The 23,099-nt window shown below is 41.0% G+C and overlaps 1 protein-coding gene across 1 annotated transcript in view; it reads left to right on the forward strand.

Moving 5' to 3' along the window:
• Positions 1 to 23,099, forward strand: part of LOC139751370 (uncharacterized) — a 298,963-nt gene that overhangs the window by 117,150 nt on the left and 158,714 nt on the right. Inside the window, exons 3-4 of the mRNA XM_071666735.1 lie at positions 1,541 to 1,768; positions 17,338 to 17,433. Coding sequence (XP_071522836.1) covers positions 1,541 to 1,768; positions 17,338 to 17,433 — 324 coding nt within the window. The remainder of the gene's footprint in view (positions 1 to 1,540; positions 1,769 to 17,337; positions 17,434 to 23,099) is intronic.

The raw sequence follows: 23,099 nt of genomic DNA on the forward strand, positions 1-23,099 counted from the left end.
TCAGTCTCTAGCTGTCATGTAATAATGCACCGAAACCACAGCTCCCTTTCCACATCCAGGCCCCACAGAACTTTCCATGGTTTACCCCAGATGCTTCACATGCCCTGGTTCAATTCATTGACAGCACGTCGACCCCGGTATACCACATCGTTCCAATTCACTCTATTCCTTGCACGCCTTTCACCCTCCTGCATGTTCAGGCCCTGATCACTCAAAATCATTTTCATTCCATCTTTCCACCTCCAATTTGGTCTCCCACTTCTCCTTGTTCCCTCCACCTCTGACACATATATCCTCTTTGTCAATCTTTCCTCACTCATTCTCTTCATGTGACCAAACCATTTCAAAACAACCTCTTCTGCTATCTCAACCACACTCTTTTTATTACCACACATCTCTCTTACCCTATTATTACGTACTCGATCAAACCACCTCACACCATATATTGTCCTCAAACATCTCATTTCCAGCACATCCACCCTCCTGCGCACAACTCTATCCATAGCCCACGCCTCGCAGCCATACAACATTGTTGGAACCACTATTCCTTCAAACATACCCATTTTTGCTTTCCGAGATAATGTTCTTGACTTCCAAACATTCTTCAAGGCTCCCAGAATTGTCACCCCTTCCCCCACCCTATGATTCACTTCCACTTCCATGGTTCCATCCGCTGCCAGATCCACTCCCAGATATCTAAAACACTTTACTTCCTTCAGTTTTTCTCCATTCAAACTTACCTCCCAGTTGACTTGACCCTCAACCCTACTGTACCTAATAACCTTGCTCTTATTCACATTTACTCTTAACTTTCTTCTTTCACACACTTTACCAAACTCAGTCACCAGCTCCTCCCCACCAAAATACTCCTAAATACTTCCCATTAATCACCCTTTTCCCCTTGCTTCATTTACTCTCACCTTTTGCTATTCTACGCTCAATCCCCCCTGGCACTTCATACAAGCCTCTTTCCCAAGCTCACTTAGTCTCACCACTCCCTTCTCGCTGGCAATGTTTCCTCTTTTCAGAAAACTCAGCAAATATTCACCCTTACTTCCACAAGATATTGATCAGACATCCCCACAGCTGCCCATCTTGCCCATCTCAACAGATTTACATCCAAAAGTCTCTTGTTTATGTACTTATCAATTGATATGTAATCCAGTAATTCCAGTTGACCATCTCCTGCTCAAATATGTACTCGTGTATATCCCTCCTTTTAAACCAGGTATTCCCATTCACTAGTCCTTTTTCAGCACACAACTACTCAAGCTTTTCACCATTTCCATTCATAATACTGAATGCACCATGTGCTACAATTATACCTTGACTTCCACATAACTCACCTTTGCATTCAATTCTTTTACATCACAACTGCTGACACACTCACAAATACTCTCTGATTTTCAAGGCTGTTTAAAAAGAAGTTAAAGTGAAGTAAACTTTTATAAGGAAGATAGTGTTCATACATTTCCAGGCTTTATCAGCTAGGAGTGTTTTAGATTTCCAAAAACTAACATTTCTAATGCCTCCAAAACAGGGTGGATGAACCAGCTTCATGATCCAGGAACTGGACCGGATGAAGTAATTGTTGATGATCCAGATAGCCTCTCAACATTGTGGCCAGATGACCCAGACTCTGGTCACCCTTTTACAAGAGCAGCACTGCAAGGGGATGTGAATACCATCAGAGAATATGTAGCTCGTCAAACCTTTGATCCAAATTCCAAGAAAGCCCAGCATGCTTTGTTGGTTGCTTGTCGCACTGGTTAGATATTAACATAATTTTCTCCTGTGTCACTTTAAGATGGTGAAAGAATTTTGATTTGTTTGTGTGTGGCTGTACTGCTGTTTGCATTACAGGTTGTACCTCTTTAATTTGGCAACCTTGGGACCTGGCTATTGCTGGACCACAGAAAATGCTAGAAAACAGAAATTGACCCCTAGATCATACACAGTTGATGATCCAATCTCATGGTACTCACACAAAGCCTTTACAGAAGTTCCTTTATCTAATTTTTTCAGTCTCCACCTTTTCAAGCTTAGATAGTGATTTATGTCTATGCTTAATAGCCCTAGCTCCATCTTCTGCACCTCATGGTCTCTTGGATGACATCCTGAAGGGCTAAAATACAGCCTAATATAAGAAATGAAAAGGACTCTTAATTAGCTTGGCTGCAGTGTAAACAGATTTTTGTGCCTTAATGCTGCTAACAGCACCACCCTGGTGTCAGATTCACAAACTAATAACAAATGGCGGCAGATTCAAAACTTGCAGGACCATGGGAGTTGCTGGATTAGAGAGGTATAACCTTTACTAGAGTTATATACATGTGAAGTTGCATTGATGGGATTTCCAGAATTGTTCTTGTTGATGATTATTGTGCAGTAACTTGACCAGAGTTGAGTTTTTATGTGGTTGTAATAGTGAAACTTAGAATTATGTATTTGTGTATTTGTGTAGTGACGTTATAGAGACTGCTGAAACCTTGCTCTCAAGAAGTGTTTGCTGATACTGACGAAAAGCTACCAAAGATTTATTTTCAATCCTTTTGGTTAGGTGAGAGCACTGTTCCTTGAATTCCATGTCCAATAATAAATTTTCATGCTTTTACAGTTTTTCCCATTAGCATGAGGTATATTCCTAGGGATTCCATGAATCAGAACCATCCATTTCTCACAATTTCAGGGTGAGGAGGCCTCAGCCTTCACTCACATTGTGCAAACTACCCAAATGTGATTGCAAGTGCTTTTTCATTTTTGGCCTACCTTAGGCCAATCAGTGACCACTACCAGGCTGAGAGGTTCCACTTATGAACTTCCAGCCTGTGAGCTTACATGTCTTTAGGATCACACACTGTCAAGATGTACATCAGCCAGACCAGTTTTTTCCACCCTATGGATACCTATCTTTTTTTTGTGTACTTGTTCTCTATTTCCCACATTAAGAAGTTGTACTAGGAACAGAAGAATAGCCTCACTTGCTCACATCCACTCTAATTGTTTAGTAAAATGCACTGAAACCAGAGCCCTCGTTCACACCTAAGCCCCACAGACTCTTCTTAGGTTAGTCTTACCACTATATATGCCTTGGATAGACAAATGACAGTACATCACCCTCTGTATGCCACATAATCCAGTTCTCATGGTCTCCTGCATGCCTGTCACCCATCCAAATGTTCAGGCCCTGATAACTCACGAGCATTTTTCATTATCCTTATATCTCCCTTTGGTATTCCCTTCCCTTTTCCCTTCACATCCATTATGTCCTCTCTCATCCATTCTGTTTTACCAAATCTTTTCTGCACACGGTCTGGTCTCTCAGTCATACACCACTTGCTATCGCACATCTCTCTTACTCTATCATTCCTAATATGATCAACCCTGAGCACTCCATATATAGTTCCCAGGCATTTTCTATCCAACATATTTCTTTTTGTTGTTGTTGTTGTTGTTATTATTGTTGCTGTGTGTGTGTGTGTGTGCTTAAGGCCCATACAACATTGCTGGGACTACTGTAACATCTGATATACCCATCTTTGCCATCATAGACAGTTAACTCTCCTTCCACACACTTCTCAGTGCACCCAAGAACTTTGCTCTTTTTCCCCACATTGTGATTAACTTTAGTGCTCACAGTTCCATCTGATGCCATGTCCACTCCAAGGTATCTTAGAAACTCCACTTCCTCCAGGCCCTTTACATTCTGACACACTGAGACCAACCTGTCTTGCTTCCCTGTTTAACCTCATTATTTACTTCCTTTTACTTTAAATGTCAACTTCCCATGTTAATTTACTTTACCAAACTTAGATACCAGCTTCTGTAACTACTTTCTTAAATCCACCACCAGGGCCATTTCATCCTCACACAGCATTCAACTTCCCTCTCAGGCTTTCCAACCCCCAGTATGCCATAGACCCCTCCTTCTGCATGACCTTCACATTTATTTATTCATGACCCCATCCATGAACAGAATAAAAAGCCATGGTGATATCAGATATCCTTAACAAAGATCCATGCACACTTGGAACCACCCACCTTTGTCCCTTCAAACACACACACACACACACACACACACACACACACACACACACACACACACACACACACTTTACTCTCCTGATAGAACTCCATGCTGCTTCTGATAGCCTTCCTTCCTTACTATATATTTGTAGCACCATTCACAGAGCATCTCTCCCAGCCCTTTCATATGTATTCTCCTTGTCCATAAATGCCACCCACAAATCCTCTTTCTTCACTTACTTCTAACACATTTTTAAAGCAAATGCCTGGTCTGTGCTTCCTCTCCTGCTCTTGAAACCACACTGATCCCATCCAATGTGATGGTCTGTACATGGCACCATCTTCTCAGTCATTACCCTCTCATACAACTTACCAGGTGTACTCAGTCACTTTTATCCTCCTTGCCATTATGTAATGGGAATATACAAGCTTTCTGCCAATCCTCCGGCAGTTCACCTTAAATGATGCTGTCTGTCTGTCTCTTGATATCTCTATTGCCTGTTCCCACTGGGAACTTCCATCCAGGTGGTGGGTCATATGTACATTGAAAATTGTGATTGATCAATCATCATTACTCATCCCCTTTCTAAAGAAATTCAGTTGCCATGTGAACCACTCCACCTTCACTGTAATTCATCTTGTGCATGACTTCCACCTCTCCTCTCTTTTAACCGACTGTTTACCATGACTCTCGTGCTCCTTACAACACCTTACTTCAGATACCCTCCATCAGCCATTGTGTCATCGAACACATTCAACTTTCAGAATACTCACTCCATCTCTTCATCTCATTGATTGTTACCACATCCCCATTAGCTCCTTTCACTGATACTCCCATTTGTTCTCTTGTTCATCTAACACCATATACCTTCTTCCAAAACATATTTATTCTCTATGAAGTTTGACAATACTTTCTCAACCCATTTGTCCTCTTTTTCATCTCCTTCACCTTCCTCCTGACCTCATTTTCCTTTTTCTTGTGCACCTCCTAATCTGTCATACATCTCTGCAGATACTTCCCATACACCTCTTTTTTTTCTTTCATTATTAACTTCCTCATTTCACCACTTACTACCCTTCCTCATACACCTACCTCCCACCTTCTGTGTACCACACACTTCACCCCCACTTCGAGACAGTGCTTACCTACATATCTACTACTTCTCATCCACTCCCTTTGTTTTGTTAACTCATACCTAATACTGTTCTATAAATTGCTCTTGCAATCTTTGCTCACAAGTCTCTTTTCATAGCTTACTCATTTTTAACATTTCCTTCCCATCTATGTCATTTTCTCTTTTCTTAAAGCCATGAATAAGTTTCACACCTTTTATTTAGATATGATCAGACAGCCCACCCAGATGCTCTTATTTGCACATTCACATCCATCATTTCCTCTTTTGCTTACCTATAAATCGATATGTAATCCAGGAGTGCTTGTTAACTGAAACCCCACTTGCCCATGAGTGTACTTATGTCTGTTCATATTCGTTCAGTAGTGGTGGGATGAAGTAGAGTTGCAAGTGAAGGAGAAATGAGAGGAGTTTGAGTGGTACTTAGAAAGAAGGAGAGGAGTGCAAGTGATTGGGAGATTATGAGAAAGCAGTAGAAAGTCAAGAGGAAGATACAGGGGTTGAAAAAGAGAGCAAATGAGAGTTGTGAGAGAGTATCACTAAACTTTAGGGAGAATAAAAAAAAATATGTTTTGAAAGGAGATAAATAATATGCGAAAGACAAGAGAACAAATGGGGATGTCAGTGAAGGGAGTAAAAGGGGAAGTGATTGTAGGTAGTGATGGAATGTGGAGGAGATGGAGTGATTATTTTGAAGGAGGCAACTTGTGGATGCATAACGGGATCATATTGACCCCAGCATTGCCAAAATGTTCAGCATTTTTCATATGGGTACTTGAAACAGATTCGCACCTTGTGACTTTATCATAATTTATTGTTCTCTTTTAGTGAATGCCTTTGTAACTCTCAACAGACTTGATTCAGCATGTTATTGACTAATTCACCATCAGTGCATGACTAGGGTTTAATTGACTCCAAGTTATTTATTTGAAATATATGAGCTGGTGACTGAGTTTGGTAAAGTGTGTGGAAGAAGAAAGTTAAGAGTAAATGTGAATAAGAGCAAGGTTATTAGGTACAGTAGGGTTGAGGGTCAAGTCAATTGGGAGGTAAGTTTGAATGGAGAAAAACTGGAGGAAGTGAAGTGTTTTAGATATCTTGGAGTGGATCTGGCAGCGGATGGAACCATGGAAGCGGAAGTGATCATAGGGTGGGGGAGGGGGCGAAAATTCTGGGGGCCTTGAAGAATGTGTGGAAGTCGAGAACATTATCTCGGAAAGCAAAAATGGGTATGTTTGAAGGAATAGTGGTTCCAACAATGTTGTATGGTTGCGAGGCGTGGGCTATGGATAGAGTTGTGCGCAGGAGGATGGATGTGCTGGAAATGAGATGTTTGAGGACAATGTGTGGTGTGAGGTGGTTTGATCGAGTGAGTAACGTAAGGGTAAGAGAGATGTGTGGAAATAAAGAGAGCGTGGTTGAGAGCAGAAGAGGGTGTTTGGAAGTGGTTTGGGCACATGGAGAGGATGAGTGAAGAAAGATTGACCAAGAGGATATATGTGTCGGAGGTGGAGGGAGCAAGGAGAAGAGGGAGACCAAATTGGAGGTGGAAAGATGGAGTGAAAAAGATTTTGTGTGATCGGGGCCTGAACATGCAGGAGGGTGAAAGGAGGGCAAGGAATAGAGTGAATTGGAGCGATGTGGTATACCGGGGTTGACGTGCTGTCAGTGGATTGAATCAAGGCATGTGAAGCGTCTGGGGTAAACCATGGAAAGCTGTGTAGGTATGTATATTTGCGTGTGTGGACGTATGTATATACATGTGTATGGGGGGGGGTTGGGCCATTTCTTTCGTCTGTTTCCTTGCGCTACCTCGCAAACGCGGGAGACAGCGACAAAGTAAAAAAAAAAAAAAAAAAAAAAAAAAAAAATCTTCTAAATATGAATGGTACAAAATATATAGTTGTTGAAATGATGCAGGACTATAATATTTCATGAGAAATGCTGTAATAAACAAAACATTTATGTACTCAATAGATAAATTGGTTTTGATGTTATCTTCGACAACAGTATGATGACTATTATTATAAATGAAACAGGCAAGAAAAACAGATGAACAGTGACTGGAAACTATTGACACTTGATGATTATTTAGGCTTCTGTGTTCTAAGAGGAATTTACTGAAGCAAAAATCAAGTGATGAGGCAGTTCTTTAATCTCTCATTTGGCCCTCTAATATTTTCCAAAACCATGACAATTTACAGATTTGAAGAGATTCGCAGAGCATTACATTTTGATAACCCGGCTACACGAAACAGTAGACTGTCTAGGGATAAACTTGCTGTTGTTCGCATGTTGTTAGATTGATCTGTAGAAAATTCTCAGTGATGATACCAACATAGTGAGTGTGTTGCCGTTGATGAGCAATTGTAGGTACATACAGTACATGCCATCAAAAACCTGCCAAATTATGTCTTAGATTTTGGGTTCTGGTGGATGCTAACACATTATGTATCAAATACTGAAATTCATACAGGTAAAGATGAAGAGAGAACACATGAACTAGGCATGCATGAAGTACTAAAGCTCACAATTCGCTTGCATGGAATGGGAAGAAATGTCATGTGTGACTGTTTTTTCATCAGCTTAGAATTAGCTAGAGAGCATGCATCACAAAAAAATGTTGTTAGTAGGAACTATCCGTGGTAACAGAATGGAAGTGCAGAAGGAACTGTGGGAGGTAAAGCAGAAGAAATTGTTTGAAAGTGCTTTTGCCTTATTGTGAAGAAGGGATACAAATAGTGTCATAAATGGCCAAGAAAAATAAGAATGTTTTTAATGTTGTGCCAGCACAAAAATAAGAAATTGAGTGATTGTAACAAAAAGAAACCGGAAGTGATACTGTATTATAATATACCTAAAGGAGGTGTTGACTGTGAAGATGAGAGAGTTGGTAAGTGCAATGTCAAATACAAAAGTGAGAGATGGCATGTTCCCATTTGGTGTAACTTGATTGATCTGGTATGATACAGTGCATTTTTTCTGTACACATGCATGTTTCTGGATCATCAAAGAGGCAAGAGCCATGGGAGATGACTTTTTCTTTCTGAACTGAGCTTGGCTTTGAGTCACAAGTACAGGGAAGCCAGGAATGCTGATGCTGCTTGATGCATTTCGGGACAAGACCGAATTACTGCATCTGTTTCTTTAAAGAAATGTTCTAGATGCTCATTGTGCCCAGGGAATAAGAATAGAAAAACTAGAGCAAAGTACAAGCTGTATTGTGAATTTGTATCCCCTGAACATTATTTTCTAACATCTTAATCATGTGGTGAAGTAGACTTCACAATAGAGTTTCATATTGATTTTGTGGAGACAAGTTTTTCATAAAATCTGTATTATTTTGCTTCAAATTTTAGTTTTTGCATCAGTTATCAGATGTCATGTATGTAGTTGTATCTAATACACTTAGTTTATATTATTCCTTCAGAAGTTTTATTGAAAGATATTGGATAGGGTCAGATTTACCCTTGTCATGCAGTGATGTAGAGTGGATATGTCATGCATCCGCGGGTTAAATGTGTTTTATGATAGAATGGCAGGTGTAGGGTGTTTAGGTTGCGCTGGTATGTGAAGTGAAAGAGTCAGGGAGAGTGTGTCGAAAACCTTGCATAAAAAACGATTTAATCCAGCAAAGTGGTGGGATTGGATGTTATTGCTTAAATTTGATAAGAAAGGGGGTGACTGTGTTTTTAATTGGTTGCTAAGGATATTCAGTAGTTGTATGGATCATGATGAAGTGCTTGAGGATTGAAAGAATGCATTTATAGTGCCATTGTATAAAGGCAAAGGGTATAAAGTTTAGTGTTCAAACTACAGAGGTATAAGTTTGTTGAGTGTACCAGGGAAACTATATGGGAGGATATTGATTGAGAGGGTGAAGGCATGTACAGAGCATCAGATTTGGGAGGAGTAGTGTAGTTTCAGAAGTGGTAGTGGGTGTGTGGGTCAGGTATATGCCTTGGAAAATGCGTGAGAAATACTTGAAAAAAACAGATGGATTTGTATGTGTCATTTATGAATCTATGGAAGGCATATGATAGGGTTGATAAAGATGCTTTGTGGAAGGTCTTAAGAATATATGGTGTGGGAGGTAAGCTACTAGAAGCAGTGAGAAATTTTATCGAGGGTGTAAGGTGTGTGTATGACCAGGAAGAGATGAGAGTGATTGGTTTCCAGTGAAAGTCAGTCTGTGGCAAGGATGTGTCATGTCACCATGGTTGTTTACTTTGTTTATGGATTGGGTGGTTAGGGAGGTAAGTCCAAGAGTTTTGGAGGGAGGGGCAAGTATGCAGTTTGTTGGGGATGAGAGGGCCTGGGAAGTAAGTTGTTGTTCACCGATGTTACACTACTGGTGCTGATTCAAGTGAGAAACTGCAGAAGATGGTGACTGAGTCTGGAAGAGTGTATGAAAGGAGAAAGTTGAGAGTAAATGTGAATAAAAGCAAGCTCATTAGGTTCAACAAGGGATGTACGTATGAATAGAAAAAATTGGAGGAATTGAAGTGTTTTGCATATTTGGGAGTGGACATTTCTGTGAATGGAACCACGGAAGCAGAAGTGAGTTATAGCCGGTGTGTATGTGTGCATGTGTGTGTGTGTATGTGTGTGTGTGTGGTGTGTGTGTTGTGTTGTGTGTGTGTTGTGTTGTGTTGTGTGTGTGTGTGTGTGTGTGTGTGTGTGTGTGTGTGTGTGTGTGTGTGTGTGTGTGTTCTGGGAGTGATGAAGAACGTGTGGAAAGAGAGAATGTTATCTCGGAGAGTAAGATTGGGTATGTTTGAAGGACTAGTAGTTCCAACAATATTATATGGTTTCAAGGCATGGGCTATAGATAGGGTTGTGTAGAAGAGGGTAAATGTGTTGGAAATTAAATGTTTGTGGACAATATGTGGTGTGAGATGGTTTGATCAAGTAATTAACAAAAGGGTAAGAGAGATGTATGGTAATAAAATGTTTGGTTGTAAGAGAGTAGAAGAGTGTGTGTTGAGATGGATCAGATATATGGAGAGAATGAATGAGGAAAGGTTTTCAAAGAGGATATTTTTGTCAGAGGTTGAGGGAACAAGGAAAAGTGGGAGGCCAAATTGGAGTTGGAAGGATGGAGTGAAAGAGGCTTTGAGCACTTGGGGCCTGAACATGCAGCAGGGAGAGAGGTGTGCAAGGAATAGAGTGAATTGTTATGTACTGGGGTCGACATGCTGCCAGTGAACTGAACCAGGGCAAGTGAAATGTGTGGTGTAAACCATGGAAAGGTCTGTGGGGCCTGGATATGGATAGGGATCTGTGGTTTCAGTGTATTCCACATGACAGCTAGAGACAGAGTGTGGGCTGATGTGGCCTTCTTTCATTTGTTTCCTAGTGCTATCTATTTCCTGTAGGGCAGGGTGGTGCTGGGAATGGTTTACCCCAGATGCTTTACATGCCCTGGTTCAGTCCATTGACAGCATGTTGACCCTGGTATACCACATTGTTCCAATTCACTCTATTCCATGCTCACTTTTCACCCTCCTGTATGTTCAGGCCCTGATTGCTAAAATATTTTTCACTCCATCCTTTCACCTCTAACTTGGTCTTCTGCTTCACCTTCTTCCCTCCACCTCGGACACATATATCCTGTTTGTCAACCTTTCCTCATTTATTCTCTCCATGTGTCCAAACCATTTCAACACACTTCTGCTCTCTCAACCACACTTTTTTTTATTACCACACACCTCTCTTACCCTTACGTTACTCAATCAAACCACCTCACACCCCATATTGTCGTCAAACATTTCATTTCCAACACATCCACCCTCCTCTGCACGTCCCTATCTATAGCCCATGCCTCACAACCATATAACATTATTGGAACCCCTATTCCTTCAAACATACCCATTTTTGCTCTCCGAGATAACGTTCTCGCCTTACACACATTCTTCAACGCTCCCAGAACCTTTGCCCCTTCTGCTTCCATGATTCCATCCGCTGCCAAGTCCACTCCCAGATATCTAAAACACTTCTTCCTCCCCTCCAGTTTCTCGCCATTTAAACTTACCTCCCAATTGACTTGTCCCTCAACCCTACTGAACCTAATAACCCAGCTCTTATTCATATTTACTCTCAACTTTCTTCTCTCACACACTTTACCAAAGTCAGTCACCAACTTCTTCAGTTTCTCACCTGAATCAGCCACCAGTGCTGTATCATCAGCGAACAACAACTGACTCACTTCCCAAGCCCTCTCATCCACAACAGACTGCATACTTGCCTCTCTCCAAAACTCTTGCTTTCGCCTCCCTAACCACCCCATTCATAAACAAATAAAACAACCATGGAACCATCACGCACCCCTGCCACAAACCGACATTCACTGGGAACCAATCACTTTCCTCTCTACCTACTAGTACACATGCCTTACATCCTTGGTAGAAACTTTTCACTGCTTCTAGTGACTTACCTCCCACACCATATACTCTTAAAACCATCTCTATATACATCTTAAAACCATCTCTATCAACCCTATTATATGCCCTCTCCAGATCCATAAATGCTACATACAAATCCATCTGTTCTAAGTATTTATCACATATGTTCTTGAAAGCAAACACCTGATCCACACATCCTGTACCACTTCCAAAACCACACTGCTTTTCCCCAATCTGATGCTCTGTAGATGCCTTTACCCTCTCAATCAACACCCTTCCATATAACTTACCAGGAATACTCAACAAACTTATGCCTCTGTAATTTGAACACTCACCTTTATCCCCTTTGCCTTTGTACAATGGCACTATGCATGCATTCTGCCAATCTTCAGGCACTTTACCATGATCCATACATTGAATATCCTTACCAACCAATCAACAACACAGTCACCCCCTTTTTTGATAAATGCCACTGCAATACCATCCAAACCTGGTGCTTTGCAGGCTTTCATCTTCTGCAAAGCTTTCACTACCTCTTCTCTGTTTACCAAACCATTCTCCCTGACCCTCTCACTTTGTACACCACCGCAACATAAACACCCTTTATATGCCACTCTATCATCAAACACATTCAACAAACCTTCAAAATACTCACTTCATCACTACTTTTTATTTCCTCACCATTTGCCCCCTCCACTGGTGTTCCCTTTTGTTCTCTTGTCTTATGCACTTTATTTACCACCTTCCAAAACATCTTTTTATTCTCCCTAAAATTTAATGATACGCTCTCCTGCCAACTCTCATTTGCCCTCTTTTTCACCTCTTGCACCTTTCTCTTGACCTCCTGCCACTTTCTTTTATACAACTCCGTCATTTGCACTACTTCCCAGCAAAAATTGTCCAAACGCCCATCTCTTCTCTTTCACTAACAATCTTACTTCTTCATCCTACCACTCACTACCCTTCCTAATCTGCCCACCTCCCACCTTTCTCATGCCACATGCATCTTTTGTGTAAGCCATCACTGCTTCCCCAGATATTTCCCATTCCTCCCCCATTCCCCTTACCTCACTTGCTCTCACCTTTTGCCATTCTGCACTCGATGTCTCCTGGTACTTCCTCACATAAGTCTCCTTTCCAAGCTCACTTACTCTCACCACTCTCTTTTCCCCAGCATTCTCTCTTCTTTTCTGAAAACCTCTGTAAATCTGTAAATCTTCAATTTCGCCTCCACAAGATAATGATCATACATCCCTCCAGTTGCCCCTCACAGTACATTAACATCCAAAAGTCTCTCTTTCACACGCCTATCAAATATCACTCAATCTAATGACGCCCTCTGGTCATCTCTCCTACTCATGTACGTTTTTTTTTTTTTTTTTTTTTTGCCGCTGTCTCCCGCGTTTGCGAGGTAGCGCAAGGAAACAGACGAAAGAAATGGCCCAACCCACCCCCATACACATGTATATACATACGTCCACACACGCAAATATACATACCTACACAGCTTTCCATGGTTTACCCCAGACGCTTCACATGCCCTGATTCAATCCACTGACAGCACGTCAACCCCGGTATACCACATCGCTCCAACTCACTCTATTCCTTGCCCTCCTTTCACCCTCCTGCATGTTCAGGCCCCGATCACACAAAATCTTTTTCACTCCATCTTTCCACCTCCAATTTGGTCTCCCTCTTCTCCTTGTTCCCTCCACCTCCGACACATATATCCTCTTGGTCAATCTTTCCTCACTCATTCTCTCCATGTGACCAAACCATTTCAAAACACCCTCCTCTGGTCTCTCAACCACGCTGTTTTTATTTCCACACGTCTCTCTTACCCTTACGTTACTTACTCGATCAAACCACCTCACACCACACATTGTCCTCAAACATCTCATTTCCAGCACATTCATCCTCCTGCGCACAACTCTATCCATAGTCCACGCCTCGCAACCATACAACATTGTTGGAACCACTATTCCTTCAAACATACCCATTTTTGCTCTCCGAGATAATGTTCTCGACTTCCACACATTCTTCAAAGCTCCCAGAATTTTCGCCCCCTCCCCCAACCCTATGATCCACTTCCGCTTCCATGGTTCCATCCGCTGCCAGATCCACTCCCAGATATCTAAAACACTTCACTTCCTCCAGTTTTTCTCCATTCAAACTCACCTCCCAATTGACTTGACCCTCAACCCTACTGTACCTAATAACCTTGCTCTTATTCACATTTACTCTTAACTTTCTTCTTTCACACACTTTACCAAACTCAGTCACCAGCTTCTGTAGTTTCTCACATGAATCAGCCATGTACGTATACTTATGTATATCTCTCTTTTTGAACCAGGTATTTCCAATTGCCAGTCCTTTTTCAGCACATAAATCCACAAGCTCTTCACCATTTCCATTTACAACACTGAACACCCCATGTACATCAATTATGCCCTCAACTGCCACATTACTCACCTCTGCGTTCAAATCGCTTATCACTATAACCTGGTCTCGTGCATCAAAGCTGCTAACACACTCACTCAACTGCTCCCAAAACACTTGCCTCTCATGATCTTTCTTCTCATGACCAAGTGCATAGGCACCAATAATCACCCATCTCTCTCCATCCATTTTCAGTTTTACCCAGATCAATCTGGAGTTTACTTTCTTATGCTCTTTCACATATTCCCACAACTCTTGCTTCAGGGGTAGTGCTACTCCTTCCTTTGCTCTTGTCCTCTCACCAACCCATGACTTTACTCCCAAGACATTCCCAAACCACTCTTCCCCTTTCCCCTTGAGCTTCGTTTCACTCAGAGCCAAAATATGCAGGTTCCTTTCCTCAAACAAACTACCTATCTCTCCTTTTTTTCTCATCTTGGTTACATCCACACACATTTAGACGCCCTAATCTGAGCCTTTGAGGAGGATGAGCACTCCCCGCATGACTCCTTTCTTTGTTTCCCCTTTTAGGAATTTAATTACAAGGAGGGGTGGGGGCATATATACATGTATATGCATATATGTGTATGTGAGTGAATGGGTCTTCTTTTGTCTGTTTCCTGGCTCTACCTCACTAATGCAGGAAACAGCTTTCAAGTATTGTGAGAGGGTGCTAGGAAGTGATGAAGCAAAGGTCTCATTTGTGCACTTCCATTCTCTAACTATTTTCTATAATTTATGGAAACATCAGCCCCCCTATCCAGAAACAGGCCCTTCAGACCTTTTCATGATTCCCCCATCTACATCATATGCTCTTGTTCAGTCCATTGAGAACATGTCACCTCCTGTTCACCATATTCCTCCAAGTCACTCTATTTCATGTGTGCCTTTCACTTTCATGCATGTTCAGGCTCTGAGCACTCAAAATCTTATTTATTCCATCCTTACATCTTCAAATTGGTTTCCCCCTTCTCCTAGTCCCTCCCATTTCTGACACATATATTCTCTTTGTCAACCTCTCCCACTCACTGCCCACAAATGCCCAAAGCATTTCAGTGCATCCTTTTCAGCTCTGTCAACCTTACTTTTTGTATTACCATACACCTCTCTTATCATTACTGTCACGATCAACCCTCCTCACACCACATTTTGTCATCAGACATTTCATTTTCATCACATCTACCCTTTTCTATACATTTTTATCTGTAGCCCATGCCTCGCATCCATCAACACCTTTGGGCCTACTATAGCCTGGTCTCTGTGCTAGAGCACATGATGTAAGAAATATGGCCTTTACCATAGCTTAACCTCTTCAGAAACTTTTTGATGAAGGAAATCAAGGAGAGGGGTTATTGGCACTCACCCTCATCAAATGGTGTGTTAGCTTCGACATTCTGGGTTTACCAAAATGTCTAAGCTAACCTCCAGGTTAGACAGATTTCAGTGTACCTCCAAATCATCACTGAAGGTATTCATTTTAGCTTTTGGGTTTAGTCTTCTCATCGGAAAGTTTTTCTCCAAACGCTGTTTCATTTTTTTCGTACTAATCGCCATCTCCCGCATTAGCGAGGTATCGTTAAGGACGGAGGACTGAGCCTTTGAGGGAAATCCTCACTTGGCCTCCTCCTCTGTTCCTTCTTTTGGAAGATTAAAAACAAGAGGGGAGGATTTCCAGCCCCCCACTTCCTCCCCTTTTAGTCGCCATCTACGACACGCAGGGAATACGTGGGAAGTATTCTTTCTCCCCTATCCCCACGGATAACTGTTTCATGTAGGTATGCTATAATGTTTGTGGAGCAGACCAGATAGGAGAGAAATGTTTTTAAAGTTAAATTGTTTTCTCTCCAATGTGGTGTTTCATGAGCATTTTTTTTTTTGTGTTGCCCTTACTGTGCTAAGCCATTCCCTATCTTTTTCAAAAAGCCTTTTCTCTGTACATACTGTCACCACTTGTGGGTTGATGCTTGCAGTTTGCTGATTGGCTGAAGTTGGGCATGAAATTAGTGAGCTTCTTAACTGTTAATAAGGGGTTACTAAGGAATGAGGAATACCAATTCATTCCCATTAGAATCAATGTGGGTAGGAAGGTCCTAACCCTGATTTTCTTAGAAGTATCCTGGAAAAATTTTTCATGTTAGAGAAAGACTGTCTTGGAGAGAAAAGGCTTTTCAACCTTCGAAATCTACATTTCTGGTACAGGCAGTGCACTACACAAAGTTATTACCATTAAGTTCAGCAATTTTTTAATGCAAATGGCATCTTTGTTTAACATGACTCATTTCTAGGGAAGAATTCAATGTAATGCACATACATTTCAGTCATTTAGATATGGATGCTGTTTAATGCTTTGATATCTCGGAGTAAATTCATGCAGTTTGACCTGCGTATCCAAACATTTATGAACAGATAGATGTTTCCCACCACAATTTCAGGACTAAGTTGTGGGAGGGTATGGGTGCAGAATGCCTTTACAAGTAAAGACAATCACACTCAGCTATCCTGGCATGAGAGTATTGCACAGTTTGTGTAGATGTTGCCACCTTAGCCACAAATATATTATTTCTCCTTTCATATACATGAAATAACTTTATAGATGTGTCTATAACTGGCATCAATATACTGCAAAAGCTAGAAAATTAACATATAAGCATTCATGGCTGCAACATGTCTTCTGGTGTCCATGATTTTGGTGGTGTAGGGGCTTGTGAATATTTCAAGGGTAAATTTACTTCTTTAGTGTATTTTTAATTCTGTGAGGGTAAAAGCAGTAAAAGCATTGTGTAATAAGGTTTAAAAACTTTAGGTGAATGGAAAGAGGTTAAGTCAGTGTACCTTGCTTTAATTTTTTTTATCACTTTCTGTTTACCTCATACTCTTAAACTTTTTATTGGTGAACTAGTGCCATGTTTTCTTTTTATGCCATTCTGCTTGCATTTCAGCTCAAAAACTAGGTATCAAGTTCAGAAGCACAACGAAACTGCACAGACTGCTACTTTTCACTGCAGCTTGCCTACTATTTAGAATTAGGTTTGACCTATGTAGCTCTGTAGGTCACTGACATGGGTAGACACATCACACATGGATTGCAATATAAGTCTTTTTAAGCTCAATTTAATGGAAAGTCAGACACTTTATCAGGAGGTTACTTGGCATTTTTATCTTTGCAGATTCATTTGAAATCTGAAATTCAGATTATTGAAGCCCAAAAATAGTGAGGTTATAGTTTACTTCCTTTTCATAGCCCCAGATTCAGAAGATTGCCAGTTTGTCTGCTGTCTTTTAATCTTCAATTAGCTTTCACGGTAAGGATGATCTGTAACTTCTGTCTTTTGCAGGAAATGTGGAGTTAGTGCAAGTGCTACTGAATGCTGGTGTTGATGTTCACTGCAAGGATGCAAAGTCTGGCTGGCAGCCTATACACATTGCCACATGTTAGTACCATAGTTTTTTATCATTCCTTGTAGATTAATACCCACATTGATATTTGATATTTTTTATAAAAATGTTTCTCAAATTTTCTCTCCATAGTCTGCCTGATTACTTTTATAATTGTTAAATTCTTACATGAAAGATCCTCATGACTGTATAAACAGTTTTGAGAATGAGAGGAATATGGTTGTAATGGATGATATGAATGCAAAAGTGGGATGTGATGAAATTGGCAAGGTATTCAATATATGTGGAGTGCCTGGAGTAAATGAGAATGGATGTTATCTTGTGGGTATCTTTGCTGAAAGGGGTTTGTTTTTGCAAACACCATATTTCAGTACAAGATGCTTCACAGGTATACATCGATGAAAAATGATGGAAGAGTAGAAGGCTTTGATTGACACTTTAGCAGTGGATGAGAGTGTGAGAAAGGACGCGGTAGATGGCAAAGTTGTGAGAGGATTCTTTGGAGTCTCTAACCATTTTTCAGTTCTTGTAGGGGTGAGGATCAGGGAGAAGTGGAGGTTTGGTGTAAGGAAGGATATAAAGATAAAAGTGTTGGCAAGTGAGAAGATGAATCAGAGAAAATGCAGGAAGGAATATGAAAGGAGGGTGATCTAAAGTTTAGATAGGAGTGCAGTGAATATAGGGATGCAATCAGGTGTGAGCAAGGTGTTTAAGATGTTTTGAGAAAACCTATTAAAGGATGTAGAATTACTAGTTGGTTACAAATTCATGTGATAGGAATAAAAAGGGTAATGCATGGCAGACAGAAGAGATTAGAAATGTTGTGAAAGAGAAGAAAAAGGCATTTGGTAGGTTACTTGATTGGAGTGGACCAGTGGAAGTTCAGCAGAGGAGGAGGAGGGAAGAATACAAGATGTATGAGCAGAATGTTCAGAAGCTGATAGAAGAAAGGAAAGAAAGAGTACATTCAGATTTTGGAAGCAAGTTGAGAGAAAAGTGTAGGGAAAATTAGAAATTGTACTGGAAGGAGGTGATAAAGGTAAGAGGTGGATGTTAGAATGGAAACATTAATGTGAGAAGGAAAGAAGGGGAGTTGCTGAATCAAAGGAGGAAGTGAGAGGAATATGGAAAGAGTATTTTGAAGAACTGATGAATGTGGGAGGTGAGGCAGCACTTGTTGCATGCATGGGAATGGAGGATGGAAGGAAGAAGATGCAAGTGCAAGGGCCTGTTACAAAAAGGAATGTAAAAAGTGCAATAATGAGGCAGATGGTATGGAAGCACCTGGAGTGGATGGGATTGTGGCTGAAATGCTGAGGTATAGAGGAGAAAGTGCGGGGGTTTGGATACATCTTATATGTAATTCAACATGGAAACAGAAGGTTGTGTCTGGGTGAAAGCCATCATTGTTCCTTTATTCAAAGAAAAAGATGCTAAGGATGTATATAGCAGTTATAGGAGAATATGTCTGGAAGTATACCAGAAAAAGTGTATGCAAGAATGTTGATGGGTAGGGTGATGGAGGTGACTAAATGCAGAATGAGTGAGGAGCAAGGGGGTTTTAGGTAAGGTAGGGATGTTTGAATGAGTTTTTTGAAGTAAAAGTAAAGTATTGGTGTTTGAAAGGAAACAGAGTGAAAGTAAAGATTTTGCAAAACCAAATGGAGTGAAAGAAGAAAGTGTACTGAACAGTGATTTGGATATGGGCAGTGATTTGGAAGAGCAGCATGCTACCTCCAAAAGGACTTAAATGCCTTCTCAAAACCTACAGTGGTATGCTAAGCACAGGATACTTACCCTGAAGGTTCAAAGAGGCCAGAGTAACAATGACACCAAACCAGTGATGCCAGAAACAGATCTAAAGTCCTGTGGCCCAATATCCCTCCTAGAGGTCCCAGGTAAACTTTTAGAAAGAATTATGAACATAAGTTGAAGAGGACACCTTGAAAACAATAACCTCTATAACCCTAATCAGATGGCTTCCAAAGGGGCAGAAGTACCATCTCAGCAATTGTGACTGTGGCTGAAAAAATTGCTATCTCCAGAGGACAAGGAATTGATTATAGTTATACAAAGCCTTTGACCAAGTGTGGATAAATAGTATACAATATAGATTACTACAATTAGGCAAGCCTGAGATCACAGAAAGACTTCTTTGTAACTTTCCAGACCAATGCACAACAGAAATCATCACCTCTGTAACTTCACACAGATTCCCTGTATTAAACGGGTTACCCATGGTAGCATCCTATCAACAACGCTATTTATAACTTAGCTGACATTCCTTCACCAGTTTGGTACCATGAGCATGGACATCTGTGCAAACAATACCTCTCAAATAGTAGTCTTGAACAACTCACTCCCAGAACATACTCGTTAAGTGCAGCCAGAGGCAACTAGAATAAACAGATTTGAAAAGGATTGGAAGATAAAAATAGACTAAACAGATTTGAAAAGGATTGGAAGATAAAAACAAACTTAAACAAATTTACTATATTAGCACCAGGAAGAAGGAACTTGACATAATTGTAAAAGGATAACATGAAAGTGCACAAGAAGAGCTGCAGAATCCTATGTTCTGCATTAACATCGAGGGGTATGATAATAGATCATATGAACAAGAGATCTACACCTGGAAAAGTGGCCTTTACACCCTGTCTAGATTATGGCACTTTAAAGAGAACCAAAAATTGAACCAAGTCAACGCAGTAATGACACCTGTCATAACCTTGGACATTATATTTTATTTATTATACTTTGTCGCTGTCTCCCGCGTTAGCGAAGTAGTGCAAGGAAGTAGTATGGTCCAACCCACCTGCATACACATGTATAAACATAGAAGTTAACACATGTACATATACATACCTATACATTTCAACTTATATATATGCAAACATAGTCATATATATATTTATTTATTATTTATTTATTTTGCTTTGTCGCTGTCTCCCGCATTTGCGAGGTAGCGCAAGGAAACAGACAAAAGAAATGGCCCAACCCACCACCATACACATGTATATACATACACGTCCACACACGCAAATATACATACCTATACATCTCAATGTACACATATATATACACAGACAGACACACACACATACACCCATGCACACAATTCACACTGTCTGCCTTTATTCATTCCCATCGCCACCTCGCCACACTTGGAATACCATCCCCCTACCCCTCATGTGTGCGAGGTAGCGCTAGGAAAAGACAACAAAGGCCCCATTCGTTCACACTCAGTCTGTAGCTGTCATACAATAATGCCCGAAACCACATCTTCCTTTCCACATCCAGGCCCCACACAACTTTCCATGGTTTACCCCATATATATATATATATATATATATATATATATATGGGAGCGGGGGGCTGGAAATCCTCCCCTCTCGTTTTTTTTATTTTTATTTTCCAAAAGAAGGAACAGAGAAGGGGGCCAGGTAAGGATATTCCCTCAAAGGCTCAGTCCTCTGTTCTTAACGCTACCTCGCTAATGCGGGACATAGCGAATAGTGTGAAAGAAAAGAAAATATATATATATATATATATATATATATATATATATATATATATATTTTTTTTTTTTTTTTTTTTTTTTTTTCAAACTATTCGCCATTTCCCGCATTAGCGAGGTAGCGTTAAGAACAGAGGACTGGGCCTTTTTCGGAATATCCTCACCTGGCCCCCTCTGTTCCTTCTTTTGGAAAATTAAAAAAAAAACGAGAGGGGAGGATTTCCAGCCCCCCCGCTCCCTCCCCTTTTAGTCGCCTTCTACGACACGCAGGGAATACGTGGGAAGTATTCTTAATCCCCTATCCCCAGGGATAATATATATATATATATATATATTTTTTTTTTATTATACTTTGTCGCTGTCTCCCGCGTTTGCGAGGTAGCGCAAGGAAACAGATGAAAGAAATGGCCCAACCCCCCCCATACACATGTATATACATACGTCCACACACGCAAATATACATACCTACACAGCTTTCCATGGTTTACCCCAGACGCTTCACATGCCTTGATTCAATCCACTGACAGCATGTCAACCCCGGTATACCACATTGCTCCAATTCACTCTATTCCTTGCCCTCCTTTCACCCTCCTGCATGTTCAGGCCCCGATCACACAAAATCTTTTTCACTCCATCTTTCCACCTCCAATTTGGTCTCCCTCTTCTCCTTGTTCCCTCCACCTCCGACACATATATCCTCTTGGTCAATCTTTCCTCACTCATCCTCTCCATGTGCCCAAACCACTTCAAAACACCCTCTTCTGCTCTCTCAACCACGCTCTTTTTATTTCCACACATCTCTCTTACCCTTACGTTACTCACTCGATCAAACCACCTCACACCACACATTGTCCTCAAACATCTCTTTTCCAGCACATCCATCCTCCTGGGCACAACTCTATCCATAGCCCACGCCTCGCAACCATACAACATTGTTGGAACCACTATTCCTTCAAACATACCCATTTTTGCTTTCCGAGATAATGTTCTCGACTTCCACACATTCTTCAAGGCCCCCAGAATTTTCGCCCCCTCCCCCACCCTATGATCCACTTCCGCTTCCATGGTTCCATCTGCTGCCAGATCCACTCCCAGATATCTAAAACACTTCACTTCCTCCAGTTTTTCTCCATTCAAACTCACCTCCCAATTGACTTGACCCTCAACCCTACTGTACCTAATAACCTTGCTCTTATTCACATTTACTCTTAACTTTCTTCTTCCACACACTTTACCAAACTCAGTCACCAGCTTCTGCAGTTTCTCACATGAATCAGCCACCAGCGCTGTATCATCAGCGAACAACAACTGACTCACTTCCCAAGCTCTCTCATCCCCAACAGACTTCATACTTGCCCCTCTTTCCAAAACTCTTGCATTTACCTCCCTAACAACCCCATCCATAAACAAATTAAACAACCATGGAGACATCACACAACCCTGCCGCAAACCTACATTCACTGAGAACCAATCACTTTCCTCTCTTCCTACACGTACACATGCCTTACATCCTCGATAAAAACTTTTCACTGCTTCTAACAACTTTCCTCCCACACCATATATTCTTAATACCTTCCACAGAGCATCTCTATCAACTCTATCATATGCCTTCTCCAGATCCATAAATGCTACATACAAATCCATTTGCTTTTCTAAGTATTTCTCACATACATTCTTCAAAGCAAACCCCTGATCCACACATCCTCTACCACTTCTGAAACCACACTGCTCTTCCCCAATCTGATGCTCTGTACATGCCTTCACCCTCTCAATCAATACCCTCCCATTTGATTTACCAGGAATACTCAACAAACTTATACCTCTGTAATTTGAGCACTCACTCTTATCCCCTTTGCCTTTGTACAATGGCACTATGCACGCATTCCGCCAATCCTCAGGCACCTCACCATGAGTCATACATACATTAAATAACCTTACCAACCAGTCAACAATACAGTCACCCCCTTTTTTAATAAATTCCACTGCAATACCATCCAAACCTGCTGCCTTGCCGGCTTTCATCTTCCGCAAAGCTTTCACTACCTCTTCTCTGTTTACCAAATCATTTTCCCTAACCCTCTCACTTTGCACACCACCTCGACCAAAACACCCTATATCTGCCACTCTATCATCAAACACATTCAACAAACCTTCAAAATACTCACTCCATCTCCTTCTCACATC

Source organism: Panulirus ornatus, chromosome 11, assembly GCF_036320965.1.
Source record: "Panulirus ornatus isolate Po-2019 chromosome 11, ASM3632096v1, whole genome shotgun sequence".
NCBI classification, from domain to species: Eukaryota; Metazoa; Arthropoda; class Malacostraca; order Decapoda; family Palinuridae; genus Panulirus; species Panulirus ornatus.